This window comes from Bombina bombina, chromosome 6, assembly GCF_027579735.1.
Source record: "Bombina bombina isolate aBomBom1 chromosome 6, aBomBom1.pri, whole genome shotgun sequence".
Lineage (NCBI taxonomy): Eukaryota > Metazoa > Chordata > Amphibia > Anura > Bombinatoridae > Bombina > Bombina bombina.
In genome coordinates, this window is record NC_069504.1 from 657,389,089 (window position 1) to 657,413,303 (window position 24,215).

The following is a 24,215-nucleotide window of genomic DNA, read 5'->3' on the forward strand; positions in this document are numbered from 1 at the left end:
CTTGACGAATTGTCTCAAAAACACGCAACTCCCCACTTACACAGAAAAATGGACAAAGGAATTGAATGAAAATATAGACGATAAAACCTGGAAACACATAAATCATCGGTTTCGACCCACATTTTTTAAATAAACTTAAAAACTTTGACCAGATGGTACCTTACACCAAATAGACTACAGACCATCATTAAAGAACATAATGGACTATGCTGGCGAAATTGTGGGTCGGTAGCCAAAATGACGCACATATGGTGGAAATGTAGTAAGATTAGGACTTTGTGGGGGGGGGTAGAAAGGTTGGGGAGACATCTTTTTGGAACAGAATATGTAATACACCCTAATCATGCTCTCCTTAATATGAAACCTGGTAAACAATGCAAAATCAGAATGTCAGTGTTCCAAATAGCACTCAATAGAGCTAAATCATCATCTACAGAAATTGGAAATCCCCTAGCACACTTACAAAACAGATGTGGTTGGCACAGGTAGATGAATTGTTTACACTAGAGGGTTATGGGTACTATAAAAAACAAAATGGAATTCTTTCATCTCATGCAGTTCTATTGGGATGAATATAAATTGCCCCCCCCCCCAGTACATTGAAGTATATATTGAATGTAATCCCATAGACAAACTCACCAGGTGAAGAACAAAAATTGGTTAAGGAGAATACTGGATATAGACATATAAATCTCACTGGTGAGACGAGAAAGAGTAAGAAAATCGGAAATGGGTCCTCCATCATATCAGCAAGCCATCACTTCTTCATTCATTCATGCAGCACTCAATTATTATCTCCTCCTCATCACACATCTCTTTGCCATTTCACCACTCCTCCACCACATGCCCATCCCTGCCTTAACCCGACATTACCAACCTCTTACACCCATAAATAACAACAACCTAAGAACCGAATATCCTATCTGACACTTCAGAATGCCTTTTCTGACACTATGAATATCTATAACTTTCCTGAAGAGTCAGTTCCCCCTCTTAGTCCATGAAGAAGATGATATGTCATTTTATAGATAAACCATGACCTATATAATTTAAAAAAAAAATATGTCTTGTTTTTATATTTTTTATTTTTACTCATTTTAATTTCGAAAGCATAAAGATTAATCCTGACGACAAAAGTAGCACTGACTATAATTTGGGTTAACAGGAGCAACCCCTTGTGCCATGTTACAAAACACTGCATTCAAATTACTGCCACCGACCCCCTTTACTTTGCGCTGAGGGCTTGGTCCGATATGACACAGTGAGGCTTACACAAAAAAATTTCAATAGCGCGCCATGCAGACCATTTCTTACCGGGTCAACACGTTCATTTGCCAGACGTCAATCAGACTTGTTCCTTTAGCATAGCACTGCAGCCTTCGCATTTACTTTTTCTATCTATTGATGCTTACCCTCCTAACTATATTACACCGCCATATCCATTGGGAGTGTACTCACTCAACCATGCTTTTGATATGCCAATTGTGTTGTTGTTCAAAAATCATCTACATTGATTGGTTGAAATCAATGTCCCTTAAGATTCAATCCTGTAGCTCTTTTCGTGTCCGACCATCAGACTGTTTAATGACCTGTCCCTTCACAGTAGATAAAGCGGTATCCCTAGCAACCATACTCTACTCATGCCCCAGTGTTGAGATCGCGTAACTTGACCACATCATTTTGATCACATCGGCCGTGATCTACCAGCAGCCCCTTCGGGATCCACTGGAAGATCCCAATCAACCTATTGGGCACCCTTGCCTTAGATACATTTAAAATTGCTTAGATACATTTCTGGCTATAAACAGAATTCAGGGATATGATTGCTTGTGTTAGATGGATCACCATCTAAATGGGATTAATTTAAGATCAACTGGAGCTTTTATTGTAGATAAATTAAGATTTGTATAGGTTGAACTTGATGGACTTCTGTCTTTTTTCAACCTCATCTACTATGAATGTTACTATGTATATTCATGTTTATATGACAAGGAAAAAAACAATTTGATTAGAAAATGCCTCTACCATTTTAAGCAACCATATACTTTTGGTTGATGATTATTGATTTGTTGATTGTAAGTGATTACAAATATCAGGTAATAGCTTATTATTAGATGCCTGGAATTATCAACAAATGCAGATGAGCCTAGACTGCCACTCAATCTGTATTTTTAAAGGGACATGAAATGCAAAATCTTGCACGATTCAGTAGGAGCATGCAATTTTAAACAACTTTGTATTTAAAGGGATATTAAACAGTGCTCCTTTGGTAAAACCAAATATGTTAAATCAAAGTAAATATAAAATGAAAGTTTGTGTAAAAAAAAAAAACACACAGCAAATAACAATTCTTGTTTTCTTGCAAAATTAGCACTTAGAATTCTAAGTGTAGCCCTGCCCCTCAGTATTTTAAGAGCAGAGGATTTTCAAAACATAAAGTACCAGTAAAAACATTAGGTTTGCATAATCAAAAAATTCATGATAAAAAGACAATGCAATAGCACTTAGTCGAAACTTCAAATGAGTATTAGATTTTTCTTCTGACAAATCTCAGTTATGTCTATTACCACTCCCACTGCATCATGTGACAGCCATCAGCCCATCACAAATGCATAAACGTATATTCTGTGAATTCTTGCACATGCTCAGTAGGAGCTGGTGACTCAAAAAGTGTAAATATAAACTGTCCAATTTACTTCCAGAGCAATCATTGCCTGAGGCCAAGCCGTGATTGGAGAAGGCCGGATTTGTCATTTCTGAAGTAAAAAGAGACATCGGGGGGGGGGGGAATCGGTGCTCTGGTGTTCCACGCTTGCTAGGAATAAAAGGTAAGTATTTTAAAAGAACGGCTTCAATGTAAACTTTCATGAATAAAAGTGCCCCTCCTTTTAATAGTGTTTTTAAAAACAGGGCTTTCATTCGTGAACGTTAACATTCACTTTAAGTTTTTACTCTGTCTGTTCAGGGCATGAGCAAATCTGACTCCCTGTTATATAGTCTATTCACTAACCTAGAAGTAATATGACATCAGGCTAAGATAAAACTTCCTGCAAAGGACTCCTCCTACTTATAGGGCTGTGACAGGAAGCACAAATGTAGTGTAAAAATTTAAATTAAATTAAAGCTCAAATCAATTTAAGAAAATGAATACTACATATTGCAATGGTTTCAATTAAGTTTATGCAACTGCTAAGTACTTTTTCTTATTACAACAATGAAACAGACTAACATCCCTTTAACTTCTACTATCACATTTTCTTCATTCCCTTGGTATCTTTTGTTGAAGCAGGGAGGTAACCTCAGGAGTGTGCACCTTTCTAGAGTAGTATATGACAAGAGTTCTGCAAGAATGTTATCCATTTAGAGCACTAGATGCCAGCACTACTTCCTGCAATGTAGTGCACCAGACACCTACCTACTGTAGGTATATCTTCAACAAAGAATACCATTAGAACAAAACCAACTTGATAATTGAAGTGGAAACTTTTTTTAAAACTGTACGCTCTGCCTGAATCGCAGAAGAAAATGTTTGGATTTAATATCCCTTTAATGTTCAGGATTAAATCTAGAAAATTAAGCCCCGTTACAGTTAAACGACTTTTAAGCATGTTGAAATCTAGTTTCAAATAAATGACCATATAAAATCAGTCATTACAGCTTTATTTTGCGAGTTATACTATCCAATGGTTTATGTACATTTATGCGAATTAGCAGAGCCAGCATTTTTTTTCTCCAAGAAATGTGTCAAACCTAGATGAGTCTAAAGAAATTTGGGAAATATCCAGGTGATTGATAATACTTTCACGGTTTATTTCCATTTCAACATCATATGAAAGTTGTATCATGATGACCTGTTCGCAAGATTTAAAGAGTAACCTCTAAAGTCAAAATTAAACTTGTGTGATTCAGATAGAACATGCCATTTTAAAACACTTTCTAATTTACTTCCATTTTCCAAATCCAGTTTTTTTATGCACACTTTCCGAGGCACCAGCTACTACTGAGCATGTGCAAGAGTTCACTGTGTATATGAGCCTGAGATTGGCTGATTGTTGTCACAGGGTGCAGGGGGTTGGCAAATTGAACTACATTTTGAAACTTTTCAGAAAAAAAAAAAATCTGCTGCTCTTTTAAAATTTAGTGCCTGTGGACTGATGCAAGTCTACTGTATTTAATGGCTTTCAGTACCCTGCATTAAAGGGATAGTCAACTCAAACAATGTTTAAAAAGATAGATAATCCCTTTATTATCAATTGCCCAGTTTTACATAGCCAGCATGGTTATATTAATATACTTTTTACATCTGTGATTACCTTGTATCTAAGCATCTTCTGACAGCCCCCTGATCACATGACTTTTTATTTATTATCTACTGACTTGCATTTTATCCAATTAGTGCCGTGTCTGCCACAAGCCCTGGGTGTTAGCACAATGTTATCTATATGGCTCACATAAACTAGCACTCCCCTGTTGTGAAAAGATCATAAAAAGGCATGTGATAAGAGGCTGTCTTTAGTGGCTTAGAAACAGGCAGACGTTTAGAGGTTTAATGTTATAAAAGTATATTAATATAACAATGTTGGTTGTGCAAAGCTGGGGAATGGGTACTAAAGAAGTTAACTGTCTTTTTAAACAATAACAATGTAGGTGTTGTCTGTCCCTTTAAGTACAAAACTGAAAGACATGACTGGGGGAAATTATTCAAATAAGAAATTATTTTTTATTGTGGAGATTAATTATATCACAGGAAAAAATCATGAAACAGTGTTATAATTATTATTTCCCTCTTTCTTGGTTCATAAAACCTGACATCAAGTCTTCAAAGACAAATGTTGATACCACTCTGTAGCTTGGTTTAGCAGAGCTAGTTTGCCTCAAAGCGTCCATAAATTGTCTTCTCTGAACAGAACAAAATCCTTGCTCAGAAATGCATATCAGTTATTACTTCTGCTTGGGTTATGCCTCTAATATAATGGGAAGTGGTGAGGACCATATTGTAAAAGGGATGGATTGAAAGCCTCACTTAAAGAGACAGCCTACACCAGAATTGTTATTGTTTAAAAAGATAGATAATCCCTTTATTACCCATTCCCCAGTTTTGCATAACAAACACATTTATATTAATTATATGTTTTACCTCTGTGACTGCCCCTTATCTCAGTGCTTTTGGCAGACATGCAGTTTAGCCAATCGGTGCAAACTCCTAAATAACTCCACGGGAGTGAGCACAATTTTTATCTATATGACACTCATTAACTAGTACTGTCCATCTGTGAAAAACTTTTAAAATGCTCTGAGCTAAGAGGTGGTTTTTAACAGTTTAGAAATCAGTTTGAGCCTACCTAGGTTTAGCTTTTCAAAAATACCACCAAGGGAACAAAGCAAATTTGATGATAAAAGTAAATTGGAAAGTTGTTTAAAATTGCATGCCGTATCTGAATCATGAAAGTTTCATTTTGACTAGACTGTCCCTTTAAAGGGACAGTCTACATCCAAATGTTTATTGTTTATAAAAAGATGGATTATCCCTTTATTACCCATTCCCCAGTTTTGCATAACCAACCTATACATTTTTACCTCTGTGATGAATTTTCCTTCCTGCATTTTTACCTCTGTGATTACCTTGTACCTAAGCCTCTGCAGACTGCCCCTTTATTTCAATTCTTTTGACAGACTTGCATTTTAGCCAGTTAGTGGTGACTCCTAGGTAACTCCACGGGTATGAGCACAATGTTATCTATATGGCACACATGAACTTACGCCCTCTAGTTCTGAAAAACTGTCAAAATGCATTCAGATAAAGGCGGCCTTCAAGGGCTAAGAAATTAGCATATGAGCTTACCTTGGTTTAGCCTTTAACTAAGAATACCAAAAGAACAATGCAAAATTGATGATACAAGTAAATTGGAAAGTTGTTTAAAATTACATGCCCTATCTAAATCATAAAAGTTTATTTTTGACTAGCCTGTCCCTTTAATACTGTATTACCCTATAATTAGGTGACACTCACTGGTTGGTACCTGCCAATATTTTCTGAACTGTGTAAGAATTTTCAAGACACGTCAACAAATGTAAAATATTTGAAAAACGTCATCTAGAATTATATAAATTCTCTCCTTCAGACTGAATTTCAAGAGGCTTTCTAAAGCAATCATGAAAAGCAATCATTTCTTTCAATGCCGGCTTCAATGATCATTCATGTCTCTTGTAAAAGTGAAAGATTAAAAACATTGATTTACCCATTTTTATTTTTGCTGGATGTTATTTAAAAGATGCCTATATCTGTAGGTAACCACACTTTTACCTGATGAGACACTGCCTGCTGCGCACTGCAGCGCCCCCACCACATGTTCGAGAGCATGGAGACCAGCTGTGCCATGAACTCCACTCATTGCTGGAACTGGCAGGTTGACTGTGCTCAGGGCCAAATCTGGGGATGTATCCTCTGTGATATGGGGGCCTTTGGACCTAAAAAAAACAAACAAACAAGATGGGTTCACTCTGCTGAGGCAAGTTCTATTAACCAAGTGGAGAAAGCTGTTTGCAATTCTTGTCTAACTACTTTAATTTGTTGTTTTTTTTGCGGAATTCCAACATTCAAAACAATGAAAAGTATGTGTGAACACAATAGGCATCCCAAGCATGATGATTATCTATGTCCTGGTCAGTTTAACTTCATTCTCTCTGTAACACTGTTACAGGATATCTAGCCCGGAGGGTATGTAGTTCTGATCCGATTGGTTGGAGCTGCAAGTGTTTGGATAAGGTCTTAATGTTTATAAACTGAGTCTGTGTTCTCTATTCATAACACATTCTCCCAAGACAACTATCTGACAAAGACTGTGTGATTTTATCCAGTTTAAAAGCCCAGACTTGTTTTCCAGAGTTAAAAAAAATAAATTGGTTGCCTGAGTATTATATTAGTGATGTCAAATCCTTGTTAAACCAATACAGTGAAAAGCCACGTTATACAAACTTGCCCTTGAAAGCTTTGGGACAGCTAAGGTATATGACATCAATAGCTGATATCCGTATATCACAGAAAATGAGCCTCTCAGTACAGTGTTCATACTTTGCTTAGTCATGAAATAATATAAATAGTCTGGGAATCTGGGCTACTAAAATATTTCTCTTGGTTGCTAAAATGTATTGGGGGGAAAAAGCAACAAAAAATGTTCCCAGACATTCAGGTTCTACGTAACTCTAAAAAAAATTACTCTTTTTCAATCAGAGGCTGTTAAAGTTTTTCTTTATTGTACTTTATCCTGCATATATTAAAGGGACACTGTACCCAAATTTTTTTCTTTCGTGATTCAGATAGAGCATGGCATTTTAAGCAACTTTCTAATTTACTCCTATTATCAAATTTTCTTCATTCTCTTGGTATCTTTATTTGAAATGCAAGAAAGGAAGTTTAGATGCCGGCCCATTTTTGGTTATCAACCTGGGTTGTTCTTGCCGATTGGTGGATAAACTCATCCACCAATAAAAAAAAATGCTGTCCAGAGTTCTGAATAAAAAAAAAAGCTTAGATGTCTTCTTTTTAAAATAAAGATAGCAAGAGAACGAAAAAAAAATTGATAATATGAATAAATTAGAAAGTGGCTTAAAATAGCATGCTCTATCTGAATCATGAAAGAAAAAAATTGGGTTCAGTGTCCCTTTAACATAAACAACACTTTTTATTGATGCTTAAAAACTGGTATCTGATCCCACAGCAGCAAGATCAAAGACCACAATATAATGTTGCAAAATAATGTAAAGCAGATGGCCCTTATATAGAGAAATAAAGAAACTTATTAATCAGGTTGTCTATGAATAATTTAGCATTGGAGGGCCCAAAAACATGTGATGCATTCTGGGAAGAATCAGCCACTTGGTATCTGTGCTCCTATCCCAAGTCAAGAGGCTGCCTAATCTGCAGTATCTTCAGGCAGACTAGATTTAGCCTACTGATGATGTACTGAAAGAGTAATCCTACTCAGTATGAGATGAATGGCAGGTTCAGCCAGTGGTTGTTTGTGGTTAGATGTGTAGCTAAACTGATAGACCAAACACCACTAATTCACAATCCATCTAACCATGAAGACAGTGTAACATCAGTAATCCCTGTTAGGCCTTTGGTATGTGGTTCCCCCAGGGGGCTAGTGGGCAATGCTGCTTACCTATGCACTGGAACATAGAAAGAATAGGGTATCTCTTTCTTGGAGCATATTTGACATTTGGGCTAACTTATTTGCAGCCTACCTGATTCTGGGTAAGAATTCTGTGGGCAGGAAAGCCTCTTTGGTTATTTATTAAATGCAATTAATTCCTCTGGATTTTTATTGCCTCCTATTAATAATTTGCTTTTTTCAGATATGCATTAAAGTGACATAAAATGCAAAATTCATTGTTGTAATAAGAAAGCACTAAGCAGTGAGTTATGCCTAATAGAAATCATTGCTTTATTTATATATTTTATAAGGATTTTACCCTTTATTTATTTTTTTAAACTTTATTTGTGAATTGTTCATTACGTCCTGTCACCGACATACCAGGACAGTGCCCCTTCTACATAAAGGCAAGGAGCAGCTTTTCTTTTGCTAGGAGACACATAATAGTTGCAGTTTATTGCCCATGCTCACTAAAGGACTTTTGCTGCAAAAATAATGTGGCAGTAGAACTTAAAGGGACATTGAACCCAAATGTTTTCTCTTTCATGATTCAGACAGAGAATACAATTTTAAACAACATTCCAATTTACTTCTATCATCCAATTTGCTATATTCTTTAGGTATCCTTTATTGAATAACTAGCAATGCACATAGGCGAGCCAATCACAAGGCATCTATGTGCAGCCATCAATCAGCAGCTACTGAGCATATCTAGATATGCATTTCAGCAAATGATATCAAGAGAGTGAAGCAAATTAGATAATATATAGGAAGAAATATGTTTCCTTTACTGTTCCTTTAAACCTTTTTATATAGTTACTGTGTGAAAATACAACACCTTCTCTACAACCTCAAGGTCTTACTCACCTGGACAAAGTCTAAAGAGGACGGACTCTCAGAAAGTATAAATAACCCTGTACTTCAAACTCACATATAAGCTATGTTCAAATGTAGTAAGTCTGGGCGGTGCTCATACGATAAAAATAATGGAATGTAATATTTAGGTGTTCATGAGTCAAGCACAACAATAATAAACAAAGACTCTTTGCTACATAAAATAATAGTTCTCTTTACAGGACGAAAATGTTCAGTAAATCTTTGCTAAAGGTCATAGACGAAACATCTAATTTTAATAAACAAATCAGGCAACAGAACCTTGAAATAATCTGTAAAATATAACATTTTGTATAGATAAATGTACTTATATTGTGTTGAGGGGACCATACAATTATATATAAAAAAGGTTACAAAGAAAAAGGGATATTAAACATTTAGAGATTATACTGTAAAATGTTTAAAGGGATAGGAAAATCAAAATTAAACTTGCATGATTCAGATAGGGCATTTCATTTTAAGACAATTAATTTATTTTCTATTTTCAAATGTGCTTTGTTCCCTTTGTATCCCTTGTTGAAAATTAATAGCACATATCCTACACTAGTGAGAGCTAGCTGCTGATTGGTGCCTGAACACATTTGTCTCTTGTGATTGGCTAACTAGATGCATTCAGCTAGCTGCCAGTAGTGCAATGCTGTTCCTTCAGCAAAGGATAACAAGAGAATAAAGCAAATGTTATCATAGAAGTAAATTGGAAAGTTGCTTGAAATTGTATGTTCTATCCAAATCATGAAAGAAAATGTTGGGGTTTCCTGTCCCTTTAATTATGTGTAGTAAAAAAAAAATTTCAATATCCTTTAATTATATATTTGTCCTCTTTTCCATTGTTTGCACATTCTATATATGTCCTTAATTCTTCTCAACCAAATTAATTAGATAAGGAAAACTTAGTTTTTAATAGGGCTGGACCCATTACTTTATGGAAACTAAAGAATTACATGTACTGTATCTCTTTGATATTTAAGTAACTACTATAATTTAAAAAAAAAAAAAAAAAAAAGATAATATATACACTATTCTGGGCCTAATCTTTGCTATGAATACATCATTAAAAAAAAACTAACTAACATGTATCTAGTGTTAAATGTCCCTATAAGATTTTATTATGTTATTTAAAACAGAAGGCATAAAAAACAAAAGATTAAAATAAGTTCTTTCATGTAATTAGCAAGAGTCCATGAGCTAGTGACGTATGGGATATACATTCCTACCAGGAGGGGCAAAGTTTCCCAAACCTCAAAATGCCAATAAATACACCCCTCACCACACCCACAATTCAGTTTTTACAAACTTTGCCTCCGATGGAGGTGGTGAAGTAAGTTTGTGCTAGATTCTACGTTGATATGCGCTCCGCAGCAAGTTGGAGCCCGGTTTTCCTCTCAGCGTGCAGTGAATGTCAGAGGGATGTGAGGAGAGTATTGCCTATTTGAATGCAGTGATCTCCTTCTAAGGGGTCTATTTCATAGGTTCTCTGTTATCGGTCGTAGAGATTCTCTTACCTCCCTTTTCAGATCGACGATATACTCTTATATATACCATTACCTCTGCTGATTCTCGTTTCAGTACTGGTTTGGCTATCTACTATATGTAGATGAGTGTCCTGGGGTAAGTAAGTCTTATTTTCTGTGACACTCCTAGCTATGGTTGGGCACTTTGTTTATAAAGTTCTAAATATATGTATTCAAACATTTATTTGCCTTGACTCAGAATGTTCAACTTTCCTTATTTTCAGACAGTCAGTTTCATATTTGGGATAATGCATTTTAACATTTTTCTTACCTTAAAATTTGACTTTTTCCCTGTGGGCTGTTAGGCTCGCGGGGGCTGAAAATGCTTCATTTTATTGCGTCATTCTTGGCGCGGACTTTTTTGGCGCAAAAATTCTATTTCCGTTTCCGGCGTCATACGTGTCGCCGGAAGTTGCGTCATTTTTTGACGTTATTTTGCGCCAAAAATGTCGGCGTTCCGGATGTGGCGTCATTTTTGGCGCCAAAAAGCATTTAGGCGCCAAATAATGTGGGCGTCTTATTTGGCGCGAAAAAATATGGGCGTCACTTTTGTCTCCACATTATTTAAGTCTCATTTTTTATTGCTTCTGGTTGCTAGAAGCTTGTTCTTTGGCATTTTTTCCCATTCCTGAAACTGTCATTTAAGGAATTTGATCAATTTTGCTTTATATATATGTTGTTTTTTCTCTTACATATTGCAAGATGTCTCACGTTGCATCTGAGTCAGAAGATACTACAGGAAAATCGCTGTCAAGTGCTGAATCTACCAAAGCTAAGTGTATCTGCTGTAAACTTTTGGTAGCTATTCCTCCAGCTGTTGTTTGTATTGATTGTCATGACAAACTTGTTAAAGCAGATAATATTTCCTTTAGTAAAGTACCATTGCCTGTTGCAGTTCCTTCAACATCTAAGGTGCAGAATGTTCCTGATAATATAAGAGATTTTGTTTCTGAATCCATAAAGAAGGCTATGTCTGTTATTTCTCCTTCTAGTAAACGTAAAAAATCTTTTAAAACTTCTCTCCCTACAGATGAATTTTTAACTGAACATCATCATTCTGATTCTGATGATTCCTCTGGTTCAGAGGATTCTGTCTCAGAGGTTGATGCTGATAAATCTTCATATTTATTTAAAATGGAATTTATTCGTTCTTTACTTAAAGAAGTCCTAATTGCTTTAGAAATAGAGGATTCTGGTCCTCTTGATACTAAATCTAAACGTTTAAATAAGGTTTTTAAATCTCCTGTAGTTATTCCAGAAGTTTTTCCTGTTCCTGATGCTATTTCTGCAGTAATTTCCAAAGAATGGGATAATTTGGGTAATTCATTTACTCCTTCTAAACGTTTTAAGCAATTATATCCTGTGCCGTCTGACAGATTAGAATTTTGGGACAAGATCCCTAAAGTTGATGGGGCTATTTCTACCCTTGCTAAACGTACTACTATTCCTACGTCAGATGGTACTTCGTTTAAGGATCCTCTAGATAGGAAAATTGAGTCCTTTCTAAGAAAAGCTTATCTGTGTTCAGGTAATCTTCTTAGACCTGCTATATCTTTGGCTGATGTTGCTGCGGCTTCAACTTTTTGGTTGGAAACTTTAGCGCAACAAGTAACACATCGTGATTCTCATGATATTATTATTCTTCTTCAACATGCTAATAATTTTATCTGTGATGCCATTTTTGATATTATCAGAGTTGATGTCAGGTTTATGTCTCTAGCTATTTTAGCTAGAAGAGCTTTATGGCTTAAAACTTGGAATGCTGATATGGCTTCTAAATCAACTTTACTTTCCATTTCTTTCCAGGGTAACAAATTATTTGGTTCTCAGTTGGATTCCATTATTTCAACTGTTACTGGTGGGAAAGGAACTTTTTTACCACAGGATAAAAAATCTAAAGGTAAAAACAGGGCTAATAATCGTTTTCGTTCCTTTCGTTTCAACAAAGAACAAAAGCCTGATCCTTCATCCTCAGGAGCAGTTTCAGTTTGGAGACCATCTCCAGTTTGGAATAAATCCAAGCCAGCTAGAAAGGCAAAGCCTGCTTCTAAGTCCACATGAAGGTGCGGCCCTCATTCCAGCTCAGCTGGTAGGGGGCAGGTTACGTTTTTTCAAGGAAATTTGGATCAATTCTGTTCACAATCTTTGGATTCAGAGCATTGTTTCAGAAGGGTACAGAATTGGTTTCAAGTTGAGACCTCCTGCAAAGAGATTTTTTCTTTCCCGTGTCCCAGTAAATCCAGTAAAAGCTCAAGCATTTCTGAAATGTGTTTCAGATCTAGAGTTGACTGGAGTAATTATGCCAGTTCCAGTTCCGGAACAGGGGATGGGGTTTTATTCAAATCTCTTCATTGTACCAAAGAAGGAGAATTCTTTCAGACCAGTTCTGGATCTAAAAATTTTGAATCGTTATGTAATGATACCATCGTTCAAGATGGTAACTGTAAGGACTATCTTACCTTTTGTTCAGCAAGGGAATTATATGTCCACAATAGATTTACAGGATGCATATCTGCATATTCCGATTCATCCAGATCATTATCAGTTCCTGAGATTCTCGTTTCTGGACAAGCATTACCAGTTTGTGGCTCTGTCGTTTGGCCTAGCTACAGCTCCAAGAATTTTTACAAAGGTTCTCGGTGCCCTGCTGTCTGTAATCAGAGAACAGGGTATTGTGGTATTTCCTTATTTGGACGATATCTTGGTACTTGCTCAGTCTTTACATTTAGCAGAATCTCATACGAATCGACTTGTGTTGTTTCTTCAAGATCATGGTTGGAGGATCAATTTACCAAAAAGTTCTTTGATTCCTCAGACAAGGGTAACCTTTCTGGGTTTCCAGATGGATTCAGTGTCCATGACTCTGTCTTTAACAGACAAGAGACGTCTAAAGTTGATTTCAGCTTGTCGAAACCTTCAGTCACAATCATTCCCTTCGGTAGCCTTATGCATGGAAATTCTAGGTCTTATGACTGCTGCATCGGACGCGATCCCCTTTGCTCGTTTTCACATGCGACCTCTTCAGCTCTGTATGCTGAAGCAATGGTGCAAGGATTACACGAAGATATCTCAATTAATATCTTTAAAACCGATTGTTCGACACTCTCTAACATGGTGGACAGATCACCATTGTTTAATTCAGGGGGCTTCTTTTGTGCTTCCGACCTGGACTGTAATTTCAACAGATGCAAGTCTCACAGGTTGGGGAGCTGTGTGGGGATCTCTGACGGCACAAGGAGTTTGGGAATCTCAGGAGGTGAGATTACCGATCAATATTTTGGAACTCCGTGCAATTTTCAGAGCTCTTCAGTTTTGGCCTCTTCTGAAGAGAGAATCGTTCATTTGTTTTCAAACAGACAATGTCACAACTGTGGCATACATCAATCATCAAGGAGGGACTCACAGTCCTCTGGCTATGAAAGAAGTATCTCGAATTTTGGTTTGGGCGGAATCCAGCTCCTGTCTAATCTCTGCGGTTCATATCCCAGGTGTAGACAATTGGGAAGCGGATTATCTCAGTCGCCAAACGTTGCATCCGGGCGAATGGTCTCTTCACCCAGAGGTATTTCTTCAGATTGTTCAAATGTGGGAACTTCCAGAAATAGATCTGATGGCGTCCCATCTAAACAGAAACTTCCCAGGTATCTGTCCAGATCCCGGGATCCTCAGGCGGAGGCAGTGGATGCATTATCACTTCCTTGGAAGTATCATCCTGCCTATATCTTTCCGCCTCTAGTTCTTCTTCCAAGAGTAATCTCCAAGATTCTGAAGGAATGCTCGTTTGTTCTGCTGGTAGCTCCGGCATGGCCTCACAGGTTTTGGTATGCAGATCTTGTCCGGATGGCCTCTTGCCAACCGTGGACTCTTCCGTTAAGACCAGACCTTCTGTCACAAGGTCCTTTTTTCCATCAGGATCTGAAATCCTTAAATTTAAAGGTATGGAGATTGAACGCTTGATTCTTGGTCAAAGAGGTTTCTCTGACTCTGTGATTAATACTATGTTACAGGCTCGTAAATCTGTATCTCGAGAGATATATTATAGAGTCTGGAAGACTTATATTTCTTGGTGTCTTTCTCATCATTTTTCCTGGCATTCTTTTAGAATACCGAGAATTTTACAGTTCCTTCAGGATGGTTTAGATAAGGGTTTGTCCGCAAGTTCTTTGAAAGGACAAATCTCTGCTCTTTCTGTTCTTTTTCACAGAAAGATTGCTATTCTTCCTGATATTCATTGTTTTGTACAAGCTTTGGTTCGTATAAAACCTGTCATTAAGTCAATTTCTCCTCCTTGGAGTTTGAATTTGGTTCTGGGAGCTCTTCAAGCTCCTCCGTTTGAACCTATGCATTCATTGGACATTAAATTACTTTCTTGGTAAGTTTTGTTCCTTTTGGCCATCTCTTCTGCCAGAAGAGTTTCTGAATTATCTGCTCTTTCTTGTGAGTCTCCTTTTCTGATTTTTCATCAGGATAAGGCGGTGTTGCGAACTTCTTTTGAATTTTTACCTAAAGTTGTGAATTCCAACAACATTAGTAGAGAAATTGTGGTTCCTTCATTATGTCCTAATCCTAAGAATTCTAAGGAGAAATCGTTGCATTCTTTGGATGTTGTTAGAGCTTTGAAATATTATGTTGAAGCTACGAAATCTTTTCGTAAGACTTCTAGTCTATTTGTTATCTTTTCCGGTTCTAGAAAAGGCCAGAAAGCTTCTGCCATTTCTTTGGCATCTTGGTTGAAATCTTTAATTCATCTTGCCTATGTTGAGTCGGGTAAAATTCCGCCTCAGAGGATTACAGCTCATTCTACTAGGTCAGTTTCTACTTCCTGGGCGTTTAGGAATGAAGCTTCGGTTGACCAGATATGCAAAGCAGCGACTTGGTCCTCTTTGCATACTTTTACTAAATTCTACCATTTTGATGTATTTTCTTCTTCTGAAGCAGTTTTTGGTAGAAAAGTACTTCAGGCAGCGGTTTCAGTTTGAATCTTCTGCTTATGTTTTTCGTTAAACTTTATTTTGGGTGTGGATTATTTTCAGCAGGAATTGGCTGTCTTTATTTTATCCCTCCCTCTCTAGTGACTCTTGTGTGGAAAGATCCACTTCTTGGGTAGTCATTATCCCATACGTCACTAGCTCATGGACTCTTGCTAATTACATGAAAGAAAACATAATTTATGTAAGAACTTACCTGATAAATTCATTTCTTTCATATTAGCAAGAGTCCATGAGGCCCGCCCTTTTTTTGTGGTGGTTATGATTTTGTATAAAGCACAATTATTCCAATTCCTTATTTTATATGCTTTCGCACTTTTTTATCACCCCACTTCTTGGCTATTCGTTAAACTGAATTGTGGGTGTGGTGAGGGGTGTATTTATAGGCATTTTGAGGTTTGGGAAACTTTGCCCCTCCTGGTAGGAATGTATATCCCATACGTCACTAGCTCATGGACTCTTGCTAATATGAAAGAAATGAATTTATCAGGTAAGTTCTTACATAAATTATGTTTTATGCCAGAAAACCAAAGTAAAAACACTGAATCCTTTAAATTAAAAAACAAAGAACAAAGCTTCAGATGAAACACGTTGGAGCGTTTTGTTATTTTGAGGTTTATCTCCCCAGTTGTTTTACTAAACTTGCAGAACTTCTTCCCATTAGGAATTAATGACATGACTTGGTTATTATCCTGCATCCGTTTATGATACAATAGCTTAGATTGCTGCCTGTAAAAGGGAGAGATTATTAAAAGGAAGTACTCATAATTAGGGAGTCAAGTTCCCATAGCAGCTATATAAGTTCATTCTTTCTCTGTTTTTCCAGTTTAAAATAATTGTTTTTGGTCTCTCACAATCCCCCCTATTCCCTACTCACCCTGATTGACACTCCATCTACCTGGTATTTTCCTACCTCTGCTCTATAACTGACCTAACCGGTCACCCTTTTCCCATTTCAGACCATTACCTGGTCACCTATAATATTAATGCAACAGCTAAACCCACTTCTCCATCCCGCCCCCGCACCTGTAGAAATATACACGCTGTGGATCCTTTTCAGTTTTCAAAATTCATTCAAGATCTCCTTCCTCACACTTCCAGTATAACCTGCCCTGATCTTGCTACAGACCACTATAACAAAACTCTCTCCTCGGCACTAGACACACTCGCCCCTCCCCAACTGCACAAAACATAACTCCGTCAGTTACAGTCCTAGCACTCTCAGCAAACACTCTATTTGCAAAAATACTGCAGAGCGTGCCTGGAGAAAAACTCATTCTGAACCTGACTTCATCCGCTATAAGTTTATTCTTCGTTCATACACTTCTGCACTTCATTTAGCCAAGAAAACCTACTTCTCTTCTCTCATATCTACTCTTTTCTCAAACCCTAAATGACTCTTCTCCACTGTTAACTCTTTCCTCTACTCACCTGCTCCCCCCCCCTATGTCTTTAGTGCTCAAGACCTGGCAGACTACTTTTTAAACAAAACTCATACTATCCAAAACACCATCCCAACACCATCTGCAATCTTCCAAAAACAGGCCCTGTTACTCCCTCTGCATTTTCCATCCAGCCACTGAGAATGAAGTCTCTTCGTTACTATCTTCCTCACGCCTCACTTCCTGCCCGCTTGACCCTATCCTTTCCCATATAATAACCTCCCTGTCTTCCACATCTTCAACCTCTCTCTCTCTCTACTGGTTCATTCCCATCTTCTTTCAAACATGCAAAGGTCACTCCTATACTCAAAAACCCCTCCCTTGACCCTAATTCTCCTGAAAGCTACTGCCCCATAAACTCCTTGAAAAAACTAGTTTACAATCGCCTAACCCACTTCCTGTCCACCAACTCCTTGCTAGAAATCCTGCAATCCAGATTCCACCCCAAACACTCAAATGAGACTGCCCTTACCAAGGTTACTAATAAACTTTGTTCTGCTAAAAGTAATGGCTGGTACTCATTACTTATCTTACTTGACTTCTCAGCTGCCTTTGACACAGTTGACCACCCCCTCCTCCTATAGACCCTTAGCTCTTGTGGCCTCTGTGATACTGCTCTTTCTTGGATTCACTCCTATCTTTCTCACAGGTCTTTTTCGGTGTCATTTGCCAGCGACTCCTCCTCTCCAATGCCTCTGTCTATTGGAGTACTTCAAGGATCTGTTCTGGGTCCTCTACTCTTCTCCATTTATACTTCTTCACTGGGTAAACTTATCAACAGGTATGGATTCAAATATCACCTCTATGCTGATGACACCCAGATCTATCTCTCCACCCCAGCTCTCTCTCCCTCTGTCCTTTCTCATGTCAGCGACTGCTTATCTGGTATTTCTTCCTGGGTGGCCTCTCACCACCTAAAGATTAACATGTCCAAGACTGAGCTCCTTCTAATCCCCCCTCAAGCTCTATGCCAACTTCTGACTTTTCTCTTTCATTGTCGATGGCATCACGATCTCCCCAAGTCCGCTGCCTCAGAGTTACACTTGACTCAAATCTATCCTTCATCTCCCACATCCAGTCGCTTTCTTCATCCTGCCGCAACCACCTACACAAAATTTCCAAGATTCGCCCTTTTCTGAGCATTAACACCACAAAGCAAATAATCCATACCCTTGTTATTTCCCGACTTGACTACTGCAATAACCTACTTACTGGCCTTCCTCTTTCCCGCCTCTCCCCCTTTCAATCCATCCTAAATGCCTCTGCCAGGCTAATCCACCTTTCCCGTCGCTCTGTATCTGCTGCACCTCTCTGCGAGTTCCTTCATTGGCTCCCCATTCACAGCAGAATTAAATTCAAAATTCTCAACCTTACATACAAAGCTCTCACCAAGGCCACTCCCCGCTACCTTTCCTCTATAATCAACAAGTATACTCCAGCCCGCCACTAAGATCCAACAATGACCTGCTCCTTGCATCTTCAACTATCACCTCCTCTCATGCTAGACTGCAGGACTTCTGTTGTGCAGCACCTACCCTCTGGAACACTCTCCCTCATCTGGTCAGGCTTCCCCCTAATTTTTATTCTTTTAAATACTCCCCGAAGACTTTTTTGTTCGGAGAAGCCTACCACCCCAACTCAATAATAAATTAATTTCACTTACCTAACATTTCCCTCATTTAATTCTGCATTAACATCTTTCTCAATCTTGCAGTCCTCACCTCCTGTTGCTCAACCTCCTACTGTGATATATATATATATAATTAATATATATATATATATACATATACACACACACATATACATACATACATACACACACACACACACACAATGCCTTGCAAAAGTATTCACCCCCCTTGGCATTTTTCATGTTTTGTTGCCTCACAACCTGGAATTAACATGGATTGCTTGATGATTTGCATCATTTAATTTACAGAACATGTCCAGAACTTTGAAGATGTTTTTTTTTTTATTATTGTGAAGCAAACAACAAATAGGACAAAATAACAGAAAAAGTCAATGTGCATAACTATTCACCCCCCTAAAGTTAATACTTTGTAGAGCCACCTTTTGCAGCAATCACACCTCCAAGTCGCTTTGGATAAGTCTCTTATGAGCTTGCCACATCTTACCACTGGGATTTTTGCCCATTCCTCCTTGCAAAACTGCTCCAGCTCCTTAAAGTTGGATGGTTTGCGCTTGTGAACAACAACCTTTACGTCTGACCACAGATTTTTTATTGGATTGAGGTCTGGGCTTTGACTAGACCATTCCAACATATTTACATGTTTCCCCTTAAACCACTCAAGTGTTGCTTTAGCAGTGTGTTTGGGGTCATTGTCCTGCTGGAAGGTGAACCTCCATCCTAGCCTCAAATCAATCACAGAGTAGTACAGGTTTTGCTCAAGAATATCCCTTTATTTAGCACCATCCATCTTTCCCTCAACTCTGACCAGTTTACATTCCCGGCTGCTGAAAAACATCCCCACAGCATGATGCTGCCACCACCATGTTTCACTGTGGGGATGGTGTTCTTTGGGTGATTTGATGTGTTGGGGTTGCGCCAGACATAGCTTTTTCTTTGATGGCCGAAAAAGTTAAATTTTAGTCTCATCAGACCAGAGCACCTTACTCCATACATTTTGGGGAATCTCCCACATGCCTTTTCGCAAACCCAAAACTTGCCATATTTTTTTTTTGCTGAAAGTAATGGCTTTCTTCTGGCCACTCTGCCATAAAGCCCAACTCTATGGAGCGTACGGTTTATTGTCGTCCTATGTACAGATACTCCAGTCTCTGCTGTGGAACTCTGCAGCTCATCCAGGGTTACCCTAGGTCTCTGTGCTGCCTCTCTGATTAATGCCCTCCTTGCCCGGTCCGTGTTTTGGTGGGCGGCCGTCTCTTGGCAGGTTTGCTGTTGTGCCATGTTCTTTCCATTTGGTTTATGATAGATTTGATGGTGCTCCTGGGGTTCATTAAAGATTTGGATATTTTTTTTTATAACCTAACCCTGACTTGTACTTCTCAACAACATTGTCCCTTACTTGTTTGGAGAGTTTCCTTGGTCTTCATGGCAGTGTTTGGTTAGTGGTGCCTCTTGCTTAGGTGTTTGCAGCCTCTAGGGCCTTTCAAAAAAGGTGTGTATATGTAATGGACAGATCATGTGACACTTAGATTGCACACAGGTGAACATCATTTCACTAATTATGTGACTTCTGAAGGTAATTGGTTGCACCAGAGCTTTTTATGGGCTTCATAACAAAGCACATGACAATTTTCTGTTTTCTATTTCTAAAAAATAGGTTTATGTATATATTTTTCTCATTTCACTTCACCAACTTAGACTATTGTGTTCAAAACCATCACATAAAATTTAGATTAATAAAACATTGAACTTAAAGGGACATTATACACTCATTTTTTTCTTTGCATAAATCTTTTGTAGATGATCTATTTATATAGCCCATAAAGTTTTTTTTTTAAATAAATGTATAGTTTTGCTTATTTTTAAATAACATTGCTCTGATTTTCAGACTCCTAACCAAGCCCCAAAGTTTTATGTGAATACTGTCAGCTACCTTCTCCAGCTTGCTCCTGTCTGTGTAAAGGGTCTTTTCATATGCAAAAGAAGGGGGAGGGGGGGAGTGTCTTATTTGCCACTTGCAGTGGGCTTTCCAGCTACCTTTTCAACAGAGCCAAACTGACAGCTTCTAAGTAAGTTTTTAAACAGTTTCATACTGGATTTTTATATCAGTATCTGTGCATCTTATTCTTTATAGTAGTGTCTATTACATGCAGTTATATGAAAATGAGTGTATACTGTCCCTTTAAGGCTGTAATGTAACAAAATAGGTAAAAAGTCAAGGGAGTGAATACTTTTGCAAGGCATTATTATACATACATACATATAATTCTCTAATGTTAAAAGGACCAATAAACACAGTAGATTTGCCTAATCAACATTATTTATGCAATAACAGTTTTTCCTCTGCATCAGTTAATTATTTTCTAGCAAAGATCACTTATAACGGAATAACTGAAGCAGTTTAGTGGCAATAGTAACAAAGACAATAAAATTATATACACAACTGAGTATGAATATATAAGTAACAAAATAACCACAGCTGTGTGAAATGTAATTAGGTCACTGAGTTAATATGGCAAAACCAAGTCAAGAATACAAAGTGCGACTGCCTATTGCAAGCATCTAACTGTACCTGAGTGGAAGTTGGGACGAACGTGAGGATCCAAAGGATACAACAAGCAGTAGCCAAACGTCGACATAGCAACCTGGTAAAAGGAAAGAAAAAAAAATCATGTAAGTGGGAGAGAATAAACTATTTAAAGACACATTTATATGTATATACTGTATATTATTTGATTTATTAAAATAAACTAAAAAATCATTGTTACTACAGCATTCTGGATATTTCAGAAACCAGGCAAAAATGCACTATCAAGTGAATCATACAGGCAGTAATGATAAACTATGCCGAAGTTTCATTCTATGAAGGAAGTGATAGCCCCATGAATAATGTTGCCCTTCCCAGAGGGGTAGGAGTAAAGTTTAGGTCCAAAAGTCAAGCTGACTTTAAAATAAAGTCTTGTTGGATTTTTTTAGGGGGAGGGTCTCTACAAACCTATCACACCTTTCAAACTACTGTTTATACATCTTTTTTGTGACACAGATTACTTGAATGTAGGTGAGCAGTGTTTAATCATATACGTTTAAATTGGCAACTCTTTCCTAGGAGCATGGCTATATCTTTAAAGATCAAAACATGGGAATATATAATTTCACAAAACTTGAATATATTTTAAAATAATGTCTCTTACATTTAACAAAGAAAAGTATCAATAATGATGTGGGTCATCTAGTTAGAAAAATACCTTTAGCGCGGGGCCATGTTATTGCGTAAAACATTAAAAGGGACATTGTACAGTAGATTTTTCTTTTATTAAATGTTTTGTAGATGATCTATTTATATTGCCCATCTGGGAGTGTTTTTGTAACAATGTATAGTTTTGCTTATTTTTATTTTTTTTTAATAACATTGGGGTGATTTTTAGACTCCTAACCAAGCCCCACAGTGTCAGATGAATACGTGCGTTTACAGACTCCTGCTGGCTCCTATTTGTGTTTTCTGTCTTTTCATATGCAGGGAAGGGGGAGTGTCTGCTATTCTTGTTTTCCCAGCCCCTTTCAGTGGATGTCCCCAGCTTAACCTCATCAATAGTGTTAAACTGGTAGCTCCAAAGTACATTTTTTATACTGGATTTTTAGATCAGTATCTGTGCATATTCTTCTTTATAGTAGTGTCTATTACATGCATTTATATGAAAATTGGTGTATACTGTGCCTGTGGGATATTATTGAGAGACAGTAAAGGTTGGGGTATATGCAGCTACACTTGGTCAATCTTCCACTTTATTCGTATTAGCCATAGTGAGGAGTTTAAATGCAGTCAATGGATGTTTGGACCAAAACACTAATTTAAATAAACATAAACTATACTTAACAGTTTTATCCAAAATATCTAGGTCTCCTCTTCTAAAGAAAGATCCTCATGGGTGTTTTTTTTTTGCCGAGTATGTTCTCTTGGCATTCAGAAACGCTTTACTCTAATACCTTTGAGGAGTAAGAAGAATTCAAATTGATCAAAGGCTCAATTTATTATTTGAAATATAACATTCTCCTGTCTTGTGTCCCACTAGGTTGCAAGGAATTAAGTTAATTTTTTACTGTCAATCCTCGGTATCAAGCTCCAAATTTACAGAATATATCCCTAGCATCCCCACAGACCGCATATCAACATCTGTCATATAGAAAACTTTAAAAAATGAATATATAATATGCACACAATTTTATTTTGAGGGTAAATACTATATAATAAGCACCCACATGTTTAATTGCATGATTACATTTCAAAGACATAAGTCTTTATATATATATATATATATATATTCTAAACCTTCATAACCAGTTACTATGAATTATAGTAAATTGCAGAGATTGTTTGTACAGGATAAAGTATCAACAGTAAAGTTACTATTTTAAAGCTTTTGTGAGGTTTTCTATTTGTTTTGCTATTACACATGACAAAGTGCATTTTTTCATAGACATATCAATCACTCCTCTTTTCCTTTGGAAATAGTGATTCTTCTCATTAGATGAACCCTTTGGATGCCAGAATATACTGTGACACTTTGCTATGCAATGCATATAGCAGCCAAAGGGTTAAGCAAACAAGAACCAAAAGTGTAGAATAGTGAAGTGTCTGCATTCTCAGGAGGTGATAACCTGGCAGAAAAGCAAACAGTGCTTTTCTTGAATCTGTAATAATGATAGATAAGGTGTCGGCGGACATGAACACCGCTTTTCCTCATGAATATCAAAAGCTTGTTTTAACACGTTTTACGTTATTTTCATTAGTCGGCCTATATTATCAGAAAACAATGGTCTTTGACAATGTAATTCCTATGTATGGTCACTTATGTTCTAAAGTCATTATTACTTAAAGGACCACTCAATGCAGTAGAATTGCATAATCAATACATACATACTAAAAAGACAATGATTTTACACATACTCTTATTTTAAATAAGCAGTAGATTATTTTCTGAAAAATGTATTTTTCCTCATATTTCCGGCCCCCTGTATCATGTGACAGACATCAGCCAATCACAGACTAGTATACGTATACTCTGTAAACTTGTGCACATGCTCAGTAGGATCGTGTTCCCCAGAAAGTGTGTGTATATAACAAGATGGTGCAAAATTTGATAATGGAAGTAAAATAGAAAGTGTCTTAAAACTGCATGCTCTATCTGAATCATAAAAGTTTATTTTGACTTGCGTGTCCCTTTAAAGGAACACTAAAGTCAAAATCAAAAAACTTTCATGATTCCGATAGCGTAACACAATTTTAAACAACTTTCCTATTCATTTTCATTATCAAAATATGCCCATTCTTTTTAGAAGCACACTATTTGAGGCACCAGCTTACTAATGAGCATGTGCAAGAATTTACAGTACATAGGTATATGCATTTTGCAATTGGCTTATGGTTGTCACATGATACAGGGGGAGAGAAAATTGAACTAACTTTGAAATTTGTCCAAAAAAATAATCTACAGCTCATTAAATTTGCTTTTGCATTGTCTTTTTATTATGCAATCTGTTACTTATGCAACGTACTGTATGCAATGGTCTTTTAAAGG

General features: G+C 37.2%; 1 protein-coding gene across 1 annotated transcript in view; it reads right to left on the reverse strand.

Annotated features, from left to right (window-relative positions):
* LOC128663405 (ADAMTS-like protein 5) overlaps positions 1-24,215 on the reverse strand; it is a 113,482-nt gene that overhangs the window by 80,176 nt on the left and 9,091 nt on the right. Inside the window, 2 exon segments of the mRNA XM_053717721.1 lie at positions 6,305-6,468; positions 21,212-21,284. Of these exon segments, the coding sequence (XP_053573696.1) occupies positions 6,305-6,468; positions 21,212-21,284 (237 nt within the window).